At 39.9% G+C, this 15,320-nt stretch overlaps 2 protein-coding genes across 6 annotated transcripts in view; one reads left to right on the top strand and one right to left on the bottom strand.

The window, feature by feature from the left end:
* INTS8 (integrator complex subunit 8) overlaps positions 1 to 3,138 on the top strand; it is a 58,577-nt gene extending 55,439 nt beyond the window's left edge. The window contains exon 27 of the mRNA XM_084798884.1: positions 2,952 to 3,138. Within this exon, the coding sequence (XP_084655010.1) occupies positions 2,952 to 3,068 (117 nt within the window). The 3' untranslated portion in view covers positions 3,069 to 3,138. The remainder of the gene's footprint in view (positions 1 to 2,951) is intronic.
* On the bottom strand, positions 3,073 to 15,024 carry CCNE2 (cyclin E2). Of its 5 annotated transcripts, none has more exons than XM_084798957.1 (12): positions 14,907 to 15,024; positions 14,014 to 14,053; positions 13,817 to 13,916; positions 13,682 to 13,735; positions 12,821 to 12,972; positions 11,994 to 12,129; positions 9,872 to 10,018; positions 8,267 to 8,362; positions 7,789 to 7,923; positions 6,052 to 6,163; positions 5,236 to 5,393; positions 3,073 to 4,486 (listed from the first exon to the last, which is right to left on the bottom strand). In XM_084798957.1, exons 2-12 carry the CDS (start codon positions 14,025 to 14,027, stop codon positions 4,373 to 4,375), a joined length of 1,218 nt encoding a protein of 405 aa, XP_084655083.1. In that variant the 5' UTR covers positions 14,028 to 14,053; positions 14,907 to 15,024; the 3' UTR covers positions 3,073 to 4,372. The 5 variants fall into 5 exon arrangements, with proteins under 5 accessions (XP_084655083.1, XP_084655086.1, XP_084655084.1 ...); XM_084798960.1 differs by having other exon boundaries at positions 13,817 to 13,913; XM_084798958.1 differs by having other exon boundaries at positions 14,884 to 14,935.
* Between the last annotated feature and the right edge of the window lie 296 nt (positions 15,025 to 15,320).

Below are 15,320 nucleotides of genomic sequence, written 5' to 3'. Positions count from 1 at the left end.
GTCTTTCGTTCATTGCTAGGTGCATCAGACTAGTGGGGTCGGCGGGCTTCTGGGAATTCTGTCTTCACCTCCCGTCTCTCCATAGGGACAGGCTAGAATTGCAGATAGATGTGTGTGCTGTTGTGGCTAGCCTTTATGCTGGTACAGAATACCTGACTGAACTCAGTTCAGGTTTGATTGGGTATAAGGACAAATATTTAGAATGTAGTTAGGAAATATGCTGGTTTAGTAAAGTGGTGTTTATAGAGTACCCTGGACTATCTTAACCACTAGATGTATTTGATCTTTTGAGCCCTAGCTGGCCTTGAACTCACTATAGAGACCAAGCTGACCTCAAACAGAATCTTCTGCCTCTGCCGCTTAAATGCTAGGAATAAAGGTGTGTACCACCACATCTCTCCTCTGCCCCCCCCCCCAAATTATTTTTAATACACCTCCTTCAAAGGCTCTACCTACATATCCTTATTGTCTCATTTCGCGTCCTGGTTCTGCACTGAGAAGTAGGTGTTTATCCTTTATCCCCACAATGTAGAGGCCCCCCTCAGCCAGTTCTACTTACTCCCTGTACACTGTTCTTCTCAGGGGTTTATGTGGTCTTATTACTACTCTAACCTATTATGCCCATAGCCTTTTCAGATTTCCTTGCTTCTGAAAATGGAGTTTGAGAGCCCCTCATCAGCCAGCTCCTTCCAACCCCCTTCCGCTCCCTCACCTAGAAGCACAAGGACAGTTTGTGCTCAGCAGCACTGATAGTCAGACAAAACTTTTTCATTACTTTTTAAGTTTTCTAGGTTGTCTGATAGTGAGCCAAGTGTGGTAACCAAACTGGTTGACTGCTGGAAATTAAGATTTGGATTTTGTGTCTTCACTTTCTGTACCTCTCGGAAAAAAAAGCCCTAAGCATAGACTTGCCACTAACAAACCAAAGTCCATTGTTAACCAATTTCCTCAGGCCTTTTCATTGTTTCTTACTAGCCTAAATATTCTTTTTGTCTGCTATTTTAGACTTTTCATGTTAAGTTCCTATTTTGTACATTTTGCATTTTTAATAATTTCCTTGGCTCTTGTTTGCTCGGAATAGATTAGAAAATAGACCAACCCCCTGGCTGTATGGGGATTAGCCTTAATAATTGTAGACTTAATAGCTGTAAACCAGGTGACATCCTGGTTTCTAGTTACTCTTCACCTTGAAGGTCACTGTATCCTATCATTAAACTCACTCTTGAGGGCTGGAGAGATGGCTCAAGAGGTTAGGAGCACTGAGTTCAATTCCTAGCAACCATATGGTGGCTCACATCCATCTATAATGTAATGTGATCTCTTCTGCAGATAAAGCACTCATATACAATAAATAAATCTTTTTAAAAATTATATATATAAACCCAACTCTTGAGACAGTAAGAAGGTATACTGCTCTTGATGAAGGCAAGTTTTGATGTTTTTGATTCTGTCCCCTCTGGCATTTTAGTTAACTTCTGTAGCCTATAACAGAGTTCACCTTTGACATCAGCCCTCTTGACTGTGCTTTACCTCTGGCCACGTCTGGTCCCTCTAGGCTTTTAAAACTTCCCACTCCATACAGTTAATTTTTGCTGTGACTACCCTTTCAAAAGTTAACAAATGCAAAACCCAGTGAGTGCTTTTCAACCCTTCTGTTTACTATTTACCTGTGGCTTCTTCATTGGATCAATGACCTTTCTATTCATTCCCCCCCCCCCCCCGCCCCTCCCCAGCTGTACTTCTGTGCTTGTAGTTAGCTCCTGCTTATCCTTAGATTCATTTTCCAGAGTCACTCTTTGGGCTTTCATTTGCTCACCCTTGGTTGTTTTAGTTTCAGAGCTAGGGACAGACTGATGGGCTGCTCCCTCAGCCCCATTGTTCCTTATAACCCTTTCACGTGAGGCATATGATTTCTCTCAAATCCCTGGCCTTCTCTCCCAATTCTTACACTTTGGACTTTGAACTAGTGATCTGAGATACCATGTTTAAAGATTGTATCACCCTACTTTGCTCACATGCATTCCTTGATCCAGCAAGTCCTATTCTAATCACAACTTTCAAGATACAGTCTTGAAATTCTGCACTAAATAATATGGCGGGGAGGGACAGGTGTGATGGTGTACACCTTTAATCGTAGCATTCAAGAGGGAGAGGCAGATGATCTCTGTGAGCTACAAGGTTTTGACTGAGGCCAGAAACTTAAATTTAAAACTAGATTCTTAGCCGGGCGGTGGTGGTGCAGGCCTTTAATCCCAGCACTTGGGAGGCAGAGGCAGGTGGATCACTGTGAGTTCAAGGCCAGCTTGGTCTACAAAGCGAGTCCAGGACAGCCAAGGCTACACAGAGAAACCCTGTCTCGAAAAACCAAAACTAGACTCTTAGGTCCCATATTTAGTTTCCATTAAACACTCCACAGCAGAAAGCCACTATGAATATTTAGTAGGTCATGGTGCTTCTTTTTAATTATGAAAAGTTGAGCCATAGTACACTTTGTACTGCTGAGCACTTAGCTATTTTGCACATTTATGAAACATGATTTTGATGTTTTTCAAACTATTCTGTTGGAGTCTTAGTTTAACTATAAAAGAATAAAAGATGTCAAGTTACTAAAGACAGATATTTTGAACACAATCATATAAGCAGATAAAACTATAAATTATAAATCAATGTTAATTTTCTCTGTAGCACTTAAATTTAATAATTCAATTTATTTATTCTTTTGGTTTGTTTTTGAGACAGGGTTCTCTGTAGCCTTGGCTGTCCTGGACTCACTCTCACTCTGTAAGACCAAGCTGGCCTCCAACTCAGAGATCCACCTGCCTCTGCCTCCCAAGTGCTAGAATTAAAGGCATGTACCACCATACCCGGCCCGTTTAACTTTGACTTATGTATACTAGTAGGAAGACAAATGTTTTTCAACCAAACTTATAACAATACCTTTCTGTTTTAAGATCAAAGCCATTGGTCAAACAGAATTGAATGCAAGCAACCCTGAAGAAGTACTACAGCTGGCAGCACAGAGAAGGAAAAAGAAGTTTCTACAAGCAATGGCAAAACTTTACTTTTAAGCAGTTAGTTAATTTTTTAAGCTTTTATTTTTTAAACAATGGACTAAAAGTAAACAATATATATAATACATATATGTACAATTTAGTGGTGTTTTCTTTTCAGACCAAAATACAAAAACAAAAACAATTAAACTCAGGGTTAGAAAAAACTTCATACCTTAACAATAGTTTACAATTTCTTCAAAGAGAGAAAGGTTCATTTGTTTGGTAATCTGATACATTTTTCTTCTTTAGGCCCAAATTTCCTTTTCAAAGGCTAGCTTGAAATATTTAATGTATAAGTACCTATTCTATATACAACAAGTTTAAATAAATAGATTCCTAGGAGTCAGTATACATTTAATATTTTTTTGCCATAAGAAAATAGAAGTTTAGGTCACACATTTAAGTTTTACCATGTTAACATGGTCCTCATCTCATAATACGGGGCTTAAAAACAGACTGCCAGTTTTGCAAACATAAAACCTCAGTCACTACATTTTAAAAAGTACTCAGTGTAATAAAGTGACTTTCTTATATAGTTTACCCAAATTGTGATACACAAAAAGATTACAAAGCAAACTTTCTATTAAGGAAAACCCTAGAGTAGAAGCCAAAGCATTTATCTTGTTTATAATTTCTTTGGTTCTCCCATTGTTTAGAGCAGTTTAAGCATTTGGTTCAGGGCCTTACTGATTAAGAAATATGGCAAGGTAAACAAAGGACTTAAAGATACATTGAACTTCACCATTTGTAAAATTTCAAGTTTATCATTGTTTGTTACAAACAGCTTAGTCACTTTATTACAAAACAGTCTTTGTAAATAAGCTTAAATTCTATTTTCAAAAAACAAATTGCACCATTCACAAGTATAGGAATTTAAGAATCTAAGATCTAGATTCAAAGTTGTGTCAGCTAATGTATCCTTTAAGGTAGCACTAGTCTAGTCCATATTCCAATGATAAAGTTCCTGGTTCATAAAGAAAAACACAGTAACACACAGAAACAATTACTATAGCATTAATCATTGCTGGCTTCCATCCCACTATCCTTGGGAGTGATAGCACCTTTGTAAACAAGTCTTCTTTCAAATAGCCACTATAGGAAATTTCTTTAGTGCCAATTTTTTTGAAGTTTGTTTTGTTCTTTTGTAGTGCTGGCAATTGAACCCGGGGCTCCCCGGGCATTTAGTGCCAAAGTCAAGTAAAAGAATGGCAGTGTCACTCCTTAGTAGGCAAGGACCATAGCACTACTTTCCTGTAAAACTTAACTCATTTGAATGAAATTCTACCCAGTATTTGCTCAATTCCAATTTGTTGTTAGCTTCAGTACTTTACTGGTGGCTTTTCAGTACTCTTTGGTGGTGTTATGATGCCTCCATTACACACTGGTGACAACTGCCCGCCTTTCCTGAAGGTGTTGACATAGTTTACTTCATTCTGTACATGTGAAGAGATTATTCGATAATTAAGTTAGGACAAAACAATTATATTGTAAGGTAAAATCAGACTTCCGCCTACTTGTTTAAAACTATTTAAGCCTAAATTAAGAGTCTCTGTCTTAGCTGGGTGGTGGTGCTGCACACCTTTGATCTCAGCTCGTGGGAAACAGAAGCAGGCAGATCTCTAGAATTGAGGCCAACCTGGTCTACATAGCTATTCCAGTAAGAATGTGTTTCAAAACAACAAACCTATGTTCCTAATTTCTTGTCTGGACTGCTCGTCTATATTTTCAGCTGCTTCAGTAGTATTTTTCTTGAGACAGGGTCTTCCTTCCTGTGTGGCCCAGGCCAGCCTGATACTCCTGCCTCAGCTTCCCTAGCACTAAGATTATAAGCCTGTGCCTTAATTTCATTATCTCCTTTATTATTTTAAAATCATCTTGCCTAGGGCTAGAGAGGTTAATAGCACTTAGCTGCTCTTCCAGATGTCCTGAGTTCAATTCCTAGCAACCACATGGTGGCTCACAACCATCTGTAATAAGATCTGATGCCTTCTTCTGGTGTACATGAAGACAGTGTACTCATATACATAAAATACATCTTTTTTAAAAATCATGCCTATCACCTTCCCCTTAGCACATTATATAACTGTCTTAAGTTGTAATGCACGGTATCATCTCCATCAGTTTCAGGACTTAAGGGAAAATTCACCATCAAAAACAAAAACAAACCAACAAAAAAACATACCAGCAAAGCCAAATAATTTGTGTGGGTCTGGATATTGTGTCTGTCTTCCATAGGAATCTTCTTAAAAGTCTTCAGCTTCACTGGACTTACACTCTTTATTACACTGACAAAGGGCACCATCCAGTCTACACATTCTGAGATGTCATCCCATTCCAAACCTAGATTTAAAAAGTTAGTAAGTTACACACCAGAAATTACCTTAATATGCCTAGCGTAGAGCATTTAAAAACTCAAGGAAATAATGACATATTTATTAAATTATGTTTTTTACATGACTTTAAAACTGAAAAGAATTGATAGTTTTCTCAAGACTTATTCTGTAGCCCAGGTTGGCTTCTTTCTTGGGGAAGTGCTAGGATTACAGGGCTGTGCCACTCATCTGACTCTCTTGAGGATTTTTTTTTTGTTTTGTTTTAATGATTTACAATTATTTTTATGTGTGTACATGTACACAAGTGCCCACAGAGATCAGAAAAGGGTGTGAAGTGCCCTGGATCTAGAGTTGCAGGTGACTGTAAGCTACTTGAAATGGGGGCTACGAACCAAACCTGGGTTTTCTCCAAGAGCAGTATGTGTTCTTAACTACTGAGCTGTCTTCGCAGGCCCACTTCTGAGCTTATTAACCAGTGCCTATTCATACAAAGTAGAATTGTGCTTTGAATCAAAGATACTTAAATTTCACTTGGCTGTATTGGTTAGGAGATACTAACAAACAAAAATCACTAAATTGTTGAAACTGTGTTTGATAAGGTAATAAAGTTCCTGTAGTTCCATTAAAAATTGTGAACAGGTAAAAAGTCAACAAAATAGTCTTACCTGAGGCTTTCTTAACCACTTCAATGGAGGTAAAATGGCATAAGGCAGCAGCAGCCAGAATTCTGTATTGGAATTCTAATGAGTCGATGGCTAAAATACACAGATCTAAAAGCTGACATGGAAAAACGAAAGTGTATGTCACTTAAGAGAACCACGAATTATGTCCCTACTTTATAGGTAACTCTAAAATAGTATTAGAAGGGCGGTGGGCACTTCTTCTAGACTGGAAAAAACTAGTGAAGGCTTCTAAATTGGTGAGTAGATAACACTTAGTATGAAATACGAAAGGAACACCTTCCTTCCCTAACCAAGGTAGGCAGTGGAGAGCAAGGAAAAGCTAGAGTAGCCTAATTACATTATAAATGGCCTTTAGAATTTGGAGCACCACTACTTAAGCTTATTGAAAAAATCCACTACTTAAGCTTATTTTAAATCCAGAAAGTTACACTTTTTAAAAAAGGACACAGTAAACTGGACAGACTAGAATGCAACATTCTTAGCAACTAGATAGTTAAGTGGTATAATCTTGGTAATGCAAGGACTGGGAAAGCCCTTGGGATGAAACATAAGGCTAGATTTCAGAGGTTTAAGGTGACTCCTGTTCAGTGAATAAAACTTAAGTGTTTGTTCTCATCAGGCAAGGTGGGGTGGTGCAAACTGGAGGAGTTGCAGATGAAATACTACCACAGACTGAGCAATCTTTAAATAACGCATGAGACCAGTGTTTTGGAATCTGGATGGTTTTGGATTTTGAAGTATTTGCATGTCAGAACTTAATACCTTACATACATATATACTCACTTAAAAAATATGTATTTATTATTATGTATATACAGTGCTCTGCCTGAATGTATACCTGCAGGCCAGAAGAGGGCATCAGATCTCATAGATGGTTGTGAGCTACCATTCAGAACCTCTGAAAGAACAGCTGGTGCTCTTAACCACTGAGCCATCTCTCCAGCCCTGTATATACTCAATTTTATAGAGTATTTTTAGTTGCCTGTTCTTTGTGACCATGAGGCATTTTCAAAGTTTTGGAATAGAGATATTCAACAAAAGAATACTAAAAATATCTACATCTTTGTAGATTTGCATACTTAGAACACCAGTTCTAATCCACATGACTTAATATTTATCACCAAATGCGAATTTCACATCCTACATAGAATAAAACTGAACGTTTTCTTTATATTTATGTATGGTAGAATTTGCAGCCTTCAGATCTTACTTACATTGCAAAGAATGGGATCCTTAACCTCTTTAGTTACTTTGTTAGAATATGTTTGGCCTAGGAGAATTAAAGAACAGCAGGCCAGGCATAAAGGTAAACACTTTAATCCCAGCATTTGGGATGCAGCAGCAAGCTGATCATTGTTAAGAGCCAGCCTAGTCTACATAATGAGTTCTAGGACAGCCAGGGCTACATAGAGAGACCCTGCCTGGGGAGCCTAAAGACAACTAGGTGAAAGCATTTCTCCCCATTTATAGTAATGCTAATCCCAAATCCTAAAAAATGGAAATACTGATAAAAGTTTAAGATTTTTCTTTTCTAGAATTATTAAGCAATGTAAATACTGGGAACAGAGGTTTATGGGTCAAAAGTGTTTCTTACTAACTAAGATTTAGCTCAGTATGCCATTTTGTTACATAGTTCAGGACATGATATGTATACTAAACAAGTCTACCTGTGACCAACAAGAATATCAGCTAGTGTATGCTGAGTACCAGGGCCAGTACCTGAGCTATCTGGATGAACGTCTCCTGAGAATACTGAGGTAGAAGAACCTTAGGAACATCTTTAACAGCATCAACTTGGAGAAAAAGATTCAACCAGGAGATGACTGTTACCGGACAAAGTTCCCATTTTAAAGCCTGTCAATGAAAATTAAAAATGCCCATTAATTACAGCATATATATGTATGTGTTATATATACTGCATTATGTACATAGTGGAGGCTAGAGGTTAAGTAACTTCCTTACCAACCATCAACCAGTGCCGTCCTTTTGCTGCATTAGCCTTTTAGAATTGTGTACTCAGACTAAAACCACAGCTTGGCGGGGGCACCTGCCATGACTTACATGTGGACGTCAAAGGATACGTTTTATACCATGTAAGTCCCCCAAGAACCAAATGTACTGTTGGCTCTTTGTTATATCTGAGGTTCACTCTTAATTACTATAACACAAAGAGGCAACCAAGAAAAGACATTATTACCTTTAATATAGAGAGTTCCATCTTTAAGATATCTACTTCACTGCAAGCACCATCAGTGACATAAGCAAACTCCTGAAGTTTGGGAGCGTAGATTTCCTTTAATTTAGAGAGTTTTTTTATTAATCACAATTTAAATAAAAACAAAAAAACTATATAGACTACAGTTAGGCTTCAGTTTTAAGGACAGCTTCACAACGTGATTAAATCAAAATCATATACCTAAGGTTTTTTTTTGTATGTAGTTATCTGTGGCTAGCTCCTGTACTGATTTTCAAGGTTTGTTTTTCTAGAGTTGACCTTGTCTTTTAGTTAATAAACAATGAGTATCTTAATCTGTTTTTTTTTTTCAATTAAGCAAGAAATAATAACTTTCTTTAATAGTGTCTAGTCTGGTGGTCATACAAGAACAAGACTCTACAAGCAGGGCTAGGGCTGGGGAAGTAGCTCGTTTGGCTGAGTGCTTGTCTGATGTGTAGGAAGCTATAGCACTTCACTTAGGCCTGTAATCCTGTCACTTGGGAATGGAGGCGGGAAAATCAAGGTCATTTTCCAGCTGCAGAGTGAGTTTGAAGACAGCTTGGGCCACTCAGAACATCTCAAAAACAAAGGTCTAGAAACTAAGCACATTATCTTAGCACAAAAGTACATTTATCAAAAAATACTGGGCTAATAATGCTTGCTTTAGTAGCGCCTGTATTTTAAAATACAAAGCAAGGCCAGGTATGGTAGCACATATTTTTAATCCCAGCATTCAAGAGGTAGAAGCAGACAGGTCTGTGAATTTGACATCAACATGGTTTATGTATCAGGTGCCAGGCTAAGCAGAGGCCGCAGCATCCTGAGACCTTGTCTCAAAGCGCTTGCCAAAGAACAAGCCGCTGGACTCAATCCCCCGTATAGGCAGGCAAGTCAAGAAACCTGACTAAAGATTTCAATATAGGTGTCTGAAACAGGACAGGCCGACTGAAAACTGATAGGCCACATGTTTCAGAACTAGGAGATAACTTATAAAACTCTAAAGATACACTTGGAAAAAAATACATAGGATATTAATGTATTCATAACCCCTCAAAATGATACCAGCTTTGAAGAGCATTGGTAATAGCCAACTGTGTGTTAAAATGATGGTAATTACATATTTTTGAAAGTTTGAGGCAATGAGTTTTCTTCTAACTTGATACCAGCATCAGACAAGAAAGTATTAGGCTGGACAGACCATTATTTTTACCCAACTTAATATTTCTTTTGTATGTTTAGGTTTTAAAGGCCATTCTTTTGATCGCAGGTGCTATATAATTATGTAACAACACTTAAAGATTCTATCTGGTGAAATAAGCTATTCTACTAGTAGAAACTAATGTACACTGTAATAAATAAAACAAGCCCCGCCCCCTTTTTCTGAGACAGTTTCTGTGTCTGTCCTGGACTGTGTAGTCCAGGCTGCAAACTCTCAAACTCACAAAGATATGCTTGCTTCTGCCTCCCTAACTGTTGGGATTAAAGATGTGTGCCTCAATTCAGAAAATGATAGTATCCTAGGATGAATGGGTTCTTCTAAAAACTATGTTTACAGTAAATATATCTGGATGAAATTTAAGAACTTACCTCAAGTTTGGAAGCAATGAACAATGAGGTAATCCCAATGAGTTGAAGCATATTTTTATTTACATCCTTTTGTGTCAACATAAATCTGTCAAAAAAGTCCTGGGCAAGGTAAAATGTCTCCCTATGAAGTGTGTATACTTCACATACCTGAAGAAACAAATATTCAAATATTATCTCCAGAATTTATCCAAATTAGAAAGTCATCTTTGTTATACCAGATTATGAACTATTTTGAAGCTAAATTTTGTTTTTTTAGGATGCCAATATTAACATAAGGGAGGGATTAGCAGGTACTGATAGGATGCGCTTATTATCCTCCATCTCCTAGTTTTATTACAGTTTTTCCATCAGTTTTTTTTTCATATTTTACTGGAGGCATTGGTGATAAAATCTTCCCATGTTTTTGGCTTAGAGGGAATTGCCCACATGTTTCACTATTGTCACACTTACAGCAAAGTTTAATTTTCAGAGTTACTCCATGAAACAAGTGCTATTATCTCCTCTTTGGAAATGAGAAAACAGGAATAATAATGAGTCTGAAGTAAACACTAAGTATATTAAAGAACTACTCTGTTCCTATCTTATGGAATATGACGCCTAGAGAATGGCTCAGCAGCAAAGAGCTTGTACTGGTTCCTAGTACTGGAGTCTAGGCTAGTAATCTCAGTGCTAGGAGATCTGGTGCCCCCTTCTGGTCTCCCTGGGCACCTGCACTTATATTTACACATAATAAAAAGTAAACTCTTAAAACCAGGAATAGATGTTGTATTTCAAAGAGACATCTTTCCATGTGTTGACATTTTAGGATTTGTTTCCAAGACAGGGTTTCTCTATGCAGCCTTGGCTGCCCTGGACTCACTTTGTAGACCAGGCTGGCTTCGAACTTACATCGATCCACCTGCCTCTGCCTGCCAAGTGCTGAGGTTACAGGCATTTTAGGAGTTTGTGAACAATGAACTTTTCTTTTTTTACATTCTTAGACTGAAGATATTTGTGTCATCATACAAAGTAAAAACTTTTAGTTAACATAATTCTAACTACATTGATGCCATTATCATTAGATGTTCAGAAGCAGACCTTATGTTCAATTTTCAAATCCCCTAAAAGAAAAAAGGCAAACCCAACAACTTTGTTTCCTTTCCATGATAATCTTTAAGGGCAATGACCTGATAACAACCTTATTTTATATAGTCCTGGAAACATTTATGATATCTACCATATGTTACTGCCAAAAGGCCCACCTACAGTTTTCCTCCCTTAGAATGATTCTATACCCTCCTGCCAATATAGGCAAGCATTTTGCCACTAAGCTACCCTGCCCACCTGCCCCTTATTTTATATTGAGGCAGTTTCACAATAACCTGCTCTGGCTTGCTTGAAACTTGCAGATCCTCCTGCCTCAACTCATCATCTCCCATCAGACAAAAGCAAATATCCATGTTTGGCAGAATATCTGTTTAACATCAAGTAATCATTTCCTCAGCAATGATTTGAGGAATTTACAGTAATACAGAGAAAGGGAATGGACCCAAATAAGAAAAAATGCACAGATTACTGATACTCCTTTAAATCAATGGTATGGTATGTTTTTCTATTTTGAGGCCAGGTTTCACTAGTAGTCCATATGACCTCAGCTTGATCTCCCTGCCTCAGCCTTTGTGGATTACAGGCATACACCACCACACCCAGAGGCATAGTATGTTTCTGAAAGGAACAGGAATACATTATGAAGGAAGCTAAATGGGATTTAGAGGGCTCAGGGCCGCTGGGTATCCTAACACATAGAGACTTCTCAGTTGGGTTTGGGTTGTATCAAAGATGTGTTCTTAGGATTTTGCTCTTTGCTTTGGTACTGAGGACACACTACCATTGAACTATACTCAGCAACTCCTGATTTTACTTTTAAAAAAGGTAGTTGGTCTGGGCTTGTAGCTCAGTGCTGGTCTAGCACACATAACACTTTGGGTTTAATCCCCAGCACAAGGGGGGAAAAAATCAAGTCATACTCTACTTAAAGGTGCCACATTACTCTGGTAATGGACAGAATACTTTGGAAGTACACATCCCATATAAATATTTTTCTATCATACACACAAAGGAAATTTCTATTTTTAGTACATACCTCTAAAAGCCAGTCTAACAGTATTGACCTCATCTGTGGTTCCAGGTCTGAATGCAGAACTTCAAAATGTTTGTCATGCACATATCTGCTTTCCTTTTGTAACATGTTTTGCCAAACTTCCTGTGAACATCCCCAGCTACATGAGGGGCGGGGGGAAGAAGAGCACATAGTTTATATTTTGTGATCTACACAAGCTCTGCTTACAATAGCATAAATCCATCTTTCAAATATCCTCCTCCAACTTGCAGTTACAAATGGAAAGTAGCTTTTGGAGCCAACCAGGAAGATTTCCACCTAACTGGTAAATTTCAGGAGTGCTATATAATCCCATTTTCTTGTAATTTATAAAAATTATGGTTTAAGATAGGTGGAACAAAGTATCAGGCATAGTGATGATTTACTTAAGTATGTGACTCCATTAATTTGCTTATTCAAGTCAAATGTCACTACTACATAATGATTTCCATACGCTGTACCTCTTAGTCATAACTGATATTAAGCTTGGTAAGAAATAAGTAGATTGATAAGTCAGTTGAAAATTCCTGTCCATTTAAAATTGCTCCCATTTTAATTAGGCAAAATTTAAGCTACACTTAAAAAGCAGTACAGCTCTGCTATATCTAGAAGCACTTACCAGCAAATTAAGAGAGTCTGGGTCTTAAATGTATCGCTCCCTATCACTCGCAAATAGTACTGTCTCATGTAGAACAGTACAGGCTTGCTTCTCAGTAAGGTAAGTATTTTATAATGAAGTCAAAAGAAAATACAAGGCATTATTTTAAATTCACTATTTTAACCGTTAGTATAAAGTTAGTGAAATTTCTTACCTTAAATCTGGCAGAGGTGAGGGATTAATAAAAAGATTTTTAAATCTGTAATTTGTAAATCTAGAGAAGTCACTTGTTTCTATTTCTTTATGGGGTGTTTCAATGATAATACAAGGACTGATTCCTCCAGACAGCACAGGTGGCCAACAATTCTGTCATTTGTAAACAGAAAGAGGAAAACCTATTATATTAGTGCATCAAGAAACTGTGGCTTTTGTTCTGCATCTTCAAATGGTAACCAGTTTGATATTCATATTTAAGAATTAAAGCCATACAATTCACGTTAGTCTTCATAAAGTAGATAACAAATCCTGTTTATACAAGACATTAAATACTGAAATAATGATTGCATTTGTAATGTAAAATAATTCTTAAAAAAGTAGTTGCATCTAGAAATTTTAGCAAGAATGCTTTTTTTTAAATCCCTTTTTCTAATGCTTGAGAATACTTGAATGCAAAAACTCACTCAAGTGGAGTCACTTAGAGGATCTTTTTTAAAGAATTACCATCTCCGAGTGAGTACATAGGAAGGAGGAGTACCAAAGCCTGGGTGCCAGGCTGTCAGTGATCTCACATCCTTTTTATGCCAATCAGTAGCTATTAGGACCCTTCACTGCAGTCTGAAAGTGAACAAAGAGCAGTATATAGGCGGGCCCTGGTCCACCAGCCAGCTTCTAGAGGGAGGGATTTATAAAAAGGAACCAGCTGCTTCTAGGCCAACCACACTGCAGCTGTAGGATTCAGACATATATGAGCCTTCTTCCTGCTGGCCTCTAAGATCTGTAGACTCTTCCTACAGTATGGCAGTAACACGATTCCGACCTTCTTCTGCCCAGCCCACCCAGTCCAGTTCTGCCTTACCCTAATCTCATACTGATGCTTCTTGGTCATCTCCTCGTCCCTTTTTTTGACATCCTGGAAAACAGAAAAGAGCATTGTAAACTAAAGCCCCAGTAAGGAACTTCCTCCCTCCCTCCCTCATTTTCCTTAAGTCACCTGTGCTGTTTTTCTCTTCTTGGCCTGAATTATCTGTGCTTCTTGCGGAGAGTCTGGCTGGTTGGGTTGGGCATGCTGTTGCTTAGCTTGTAAACGGCTACTGTGAAGAATTTTAGAAAGGAAGTTTAATTAGTAAGTCATGTACTTCAAAGGCAGCAGCTAATTTTGAAACATGTCGGCAAGACTTAACAGTGTACCTGCGTCTCGACATTCTCTTCTTTGAGGCCTATGAAACCTCTAAATGGGGGAGAAGAAAAACCAAAGTCAGGAACATAGTCATCCATATTCAAATTCCAACTAAAATTGATTCAGAAGTCAACAGTCAATGTTACCAGAAGGTGGCCTGAGCCTTTAGAAAAGCACCAGCCTGCCTTGTGAAATACATTATCTCCGTAATTTTACATACACGTCTTCATTTCCTCAACTGAATGTACACTCGGAAAGTGAGTGCGTTCGGGAATTTGCTAAGTACCCTAGCACCCCTTAGATGACCTTCGGGGCCATCCATGCACTTCCCAGTACAACCAGGCGGGGGGAAAGGCACGTCCTGGACGCGGCCCGCCAGGCGCCTGGTCGAGCCTCCAAGAGCGGGCTGTAAAGAAGCCGGTTCCGCGCCAATTTGGAGAGCGGCAGTGGCAGGGAAGTAGGGGGTGGAGGGAACCAAGGCTGGTGTCACGTCCTCCGGGCTCCTTTCCCTCCTTCCCAGCCCCACCCGGCGGGCAGCGCCGCTTGCAGGGTTGACGGGACCCCAATTCCAGAATAAAAAATGGGGAATTAGAGGAAACTGCTCAAGCATTTGTCCTCCGTAAGGGTACCCACAGCCCCATCCTCTCGCGCCGGAGACCTTCCCCAAATGAGGGTGAACAGAGAAGCTCCCAGAAAAGCTTTCCCGTGGCCTCTCATTTGGGGAAGACCCTCCATCCCCTGGCCTCCTGACAAGGATCCTGACAGGGACCGAGCTCAGGGAACCCCTTAATCCCAGCCTCCTGGTTCTTGTTCCGCCCTCTCCCCCGTTTTTCCTCTCCCATGGCTCCGGCCAGACAAGGTTCCTTTTCCCTCCCGCATACCCCTGTCCCGAACACCTCCTCACCGCCAGACCCTCTACAGCTCGGCTCAGCTGGCGCCGGCGCCAACTCAATATATAGGCCTGGCCCGGACCGCCCCGCACGCATGCGCCGCAGACTGACACCTCGGACGGCGCCTTCCCCTCCCCCGCCCGCCCAGCTCGCCCGCGCGCGCCGCGCCCTGCCCTGCCCTCAGTGCGCGCGGGCGCCGACCGTCCGCAAGGCTGCCCTCCCGGACCGTGCTCCTCCGCCCCGCCCGGCGCTTCACCTGCGCGCGCGGCGGCTGCAGCCGGAGGCTCCTCCCCCGTGCCGGCTCCCCGCCAGAATCCCGCACGCCCTCCGGTTCACTCCTATCCCCCCCCACCCCCTACCCCGATAGCTCTTGGATCTCGGGGTGTCAGGCAGCGGTTCAGCTCCACATTTCAGGGATGGGGTGGGGG

This window comes from Acomys minous (genome assembly GCF_964271855.1).
Source record: "Acomys minous genome assembly, chromosome: 1".
NCBI lineage: Eukaryota > Metazoa > Chordata > Mammalia > Rodentia > Muridae > Acomys > Acomys minous.
Note: the sequence above shows the minus strand (reverse complement) of the source record. Positions and strands in the feature narration are given on the sequence as shown.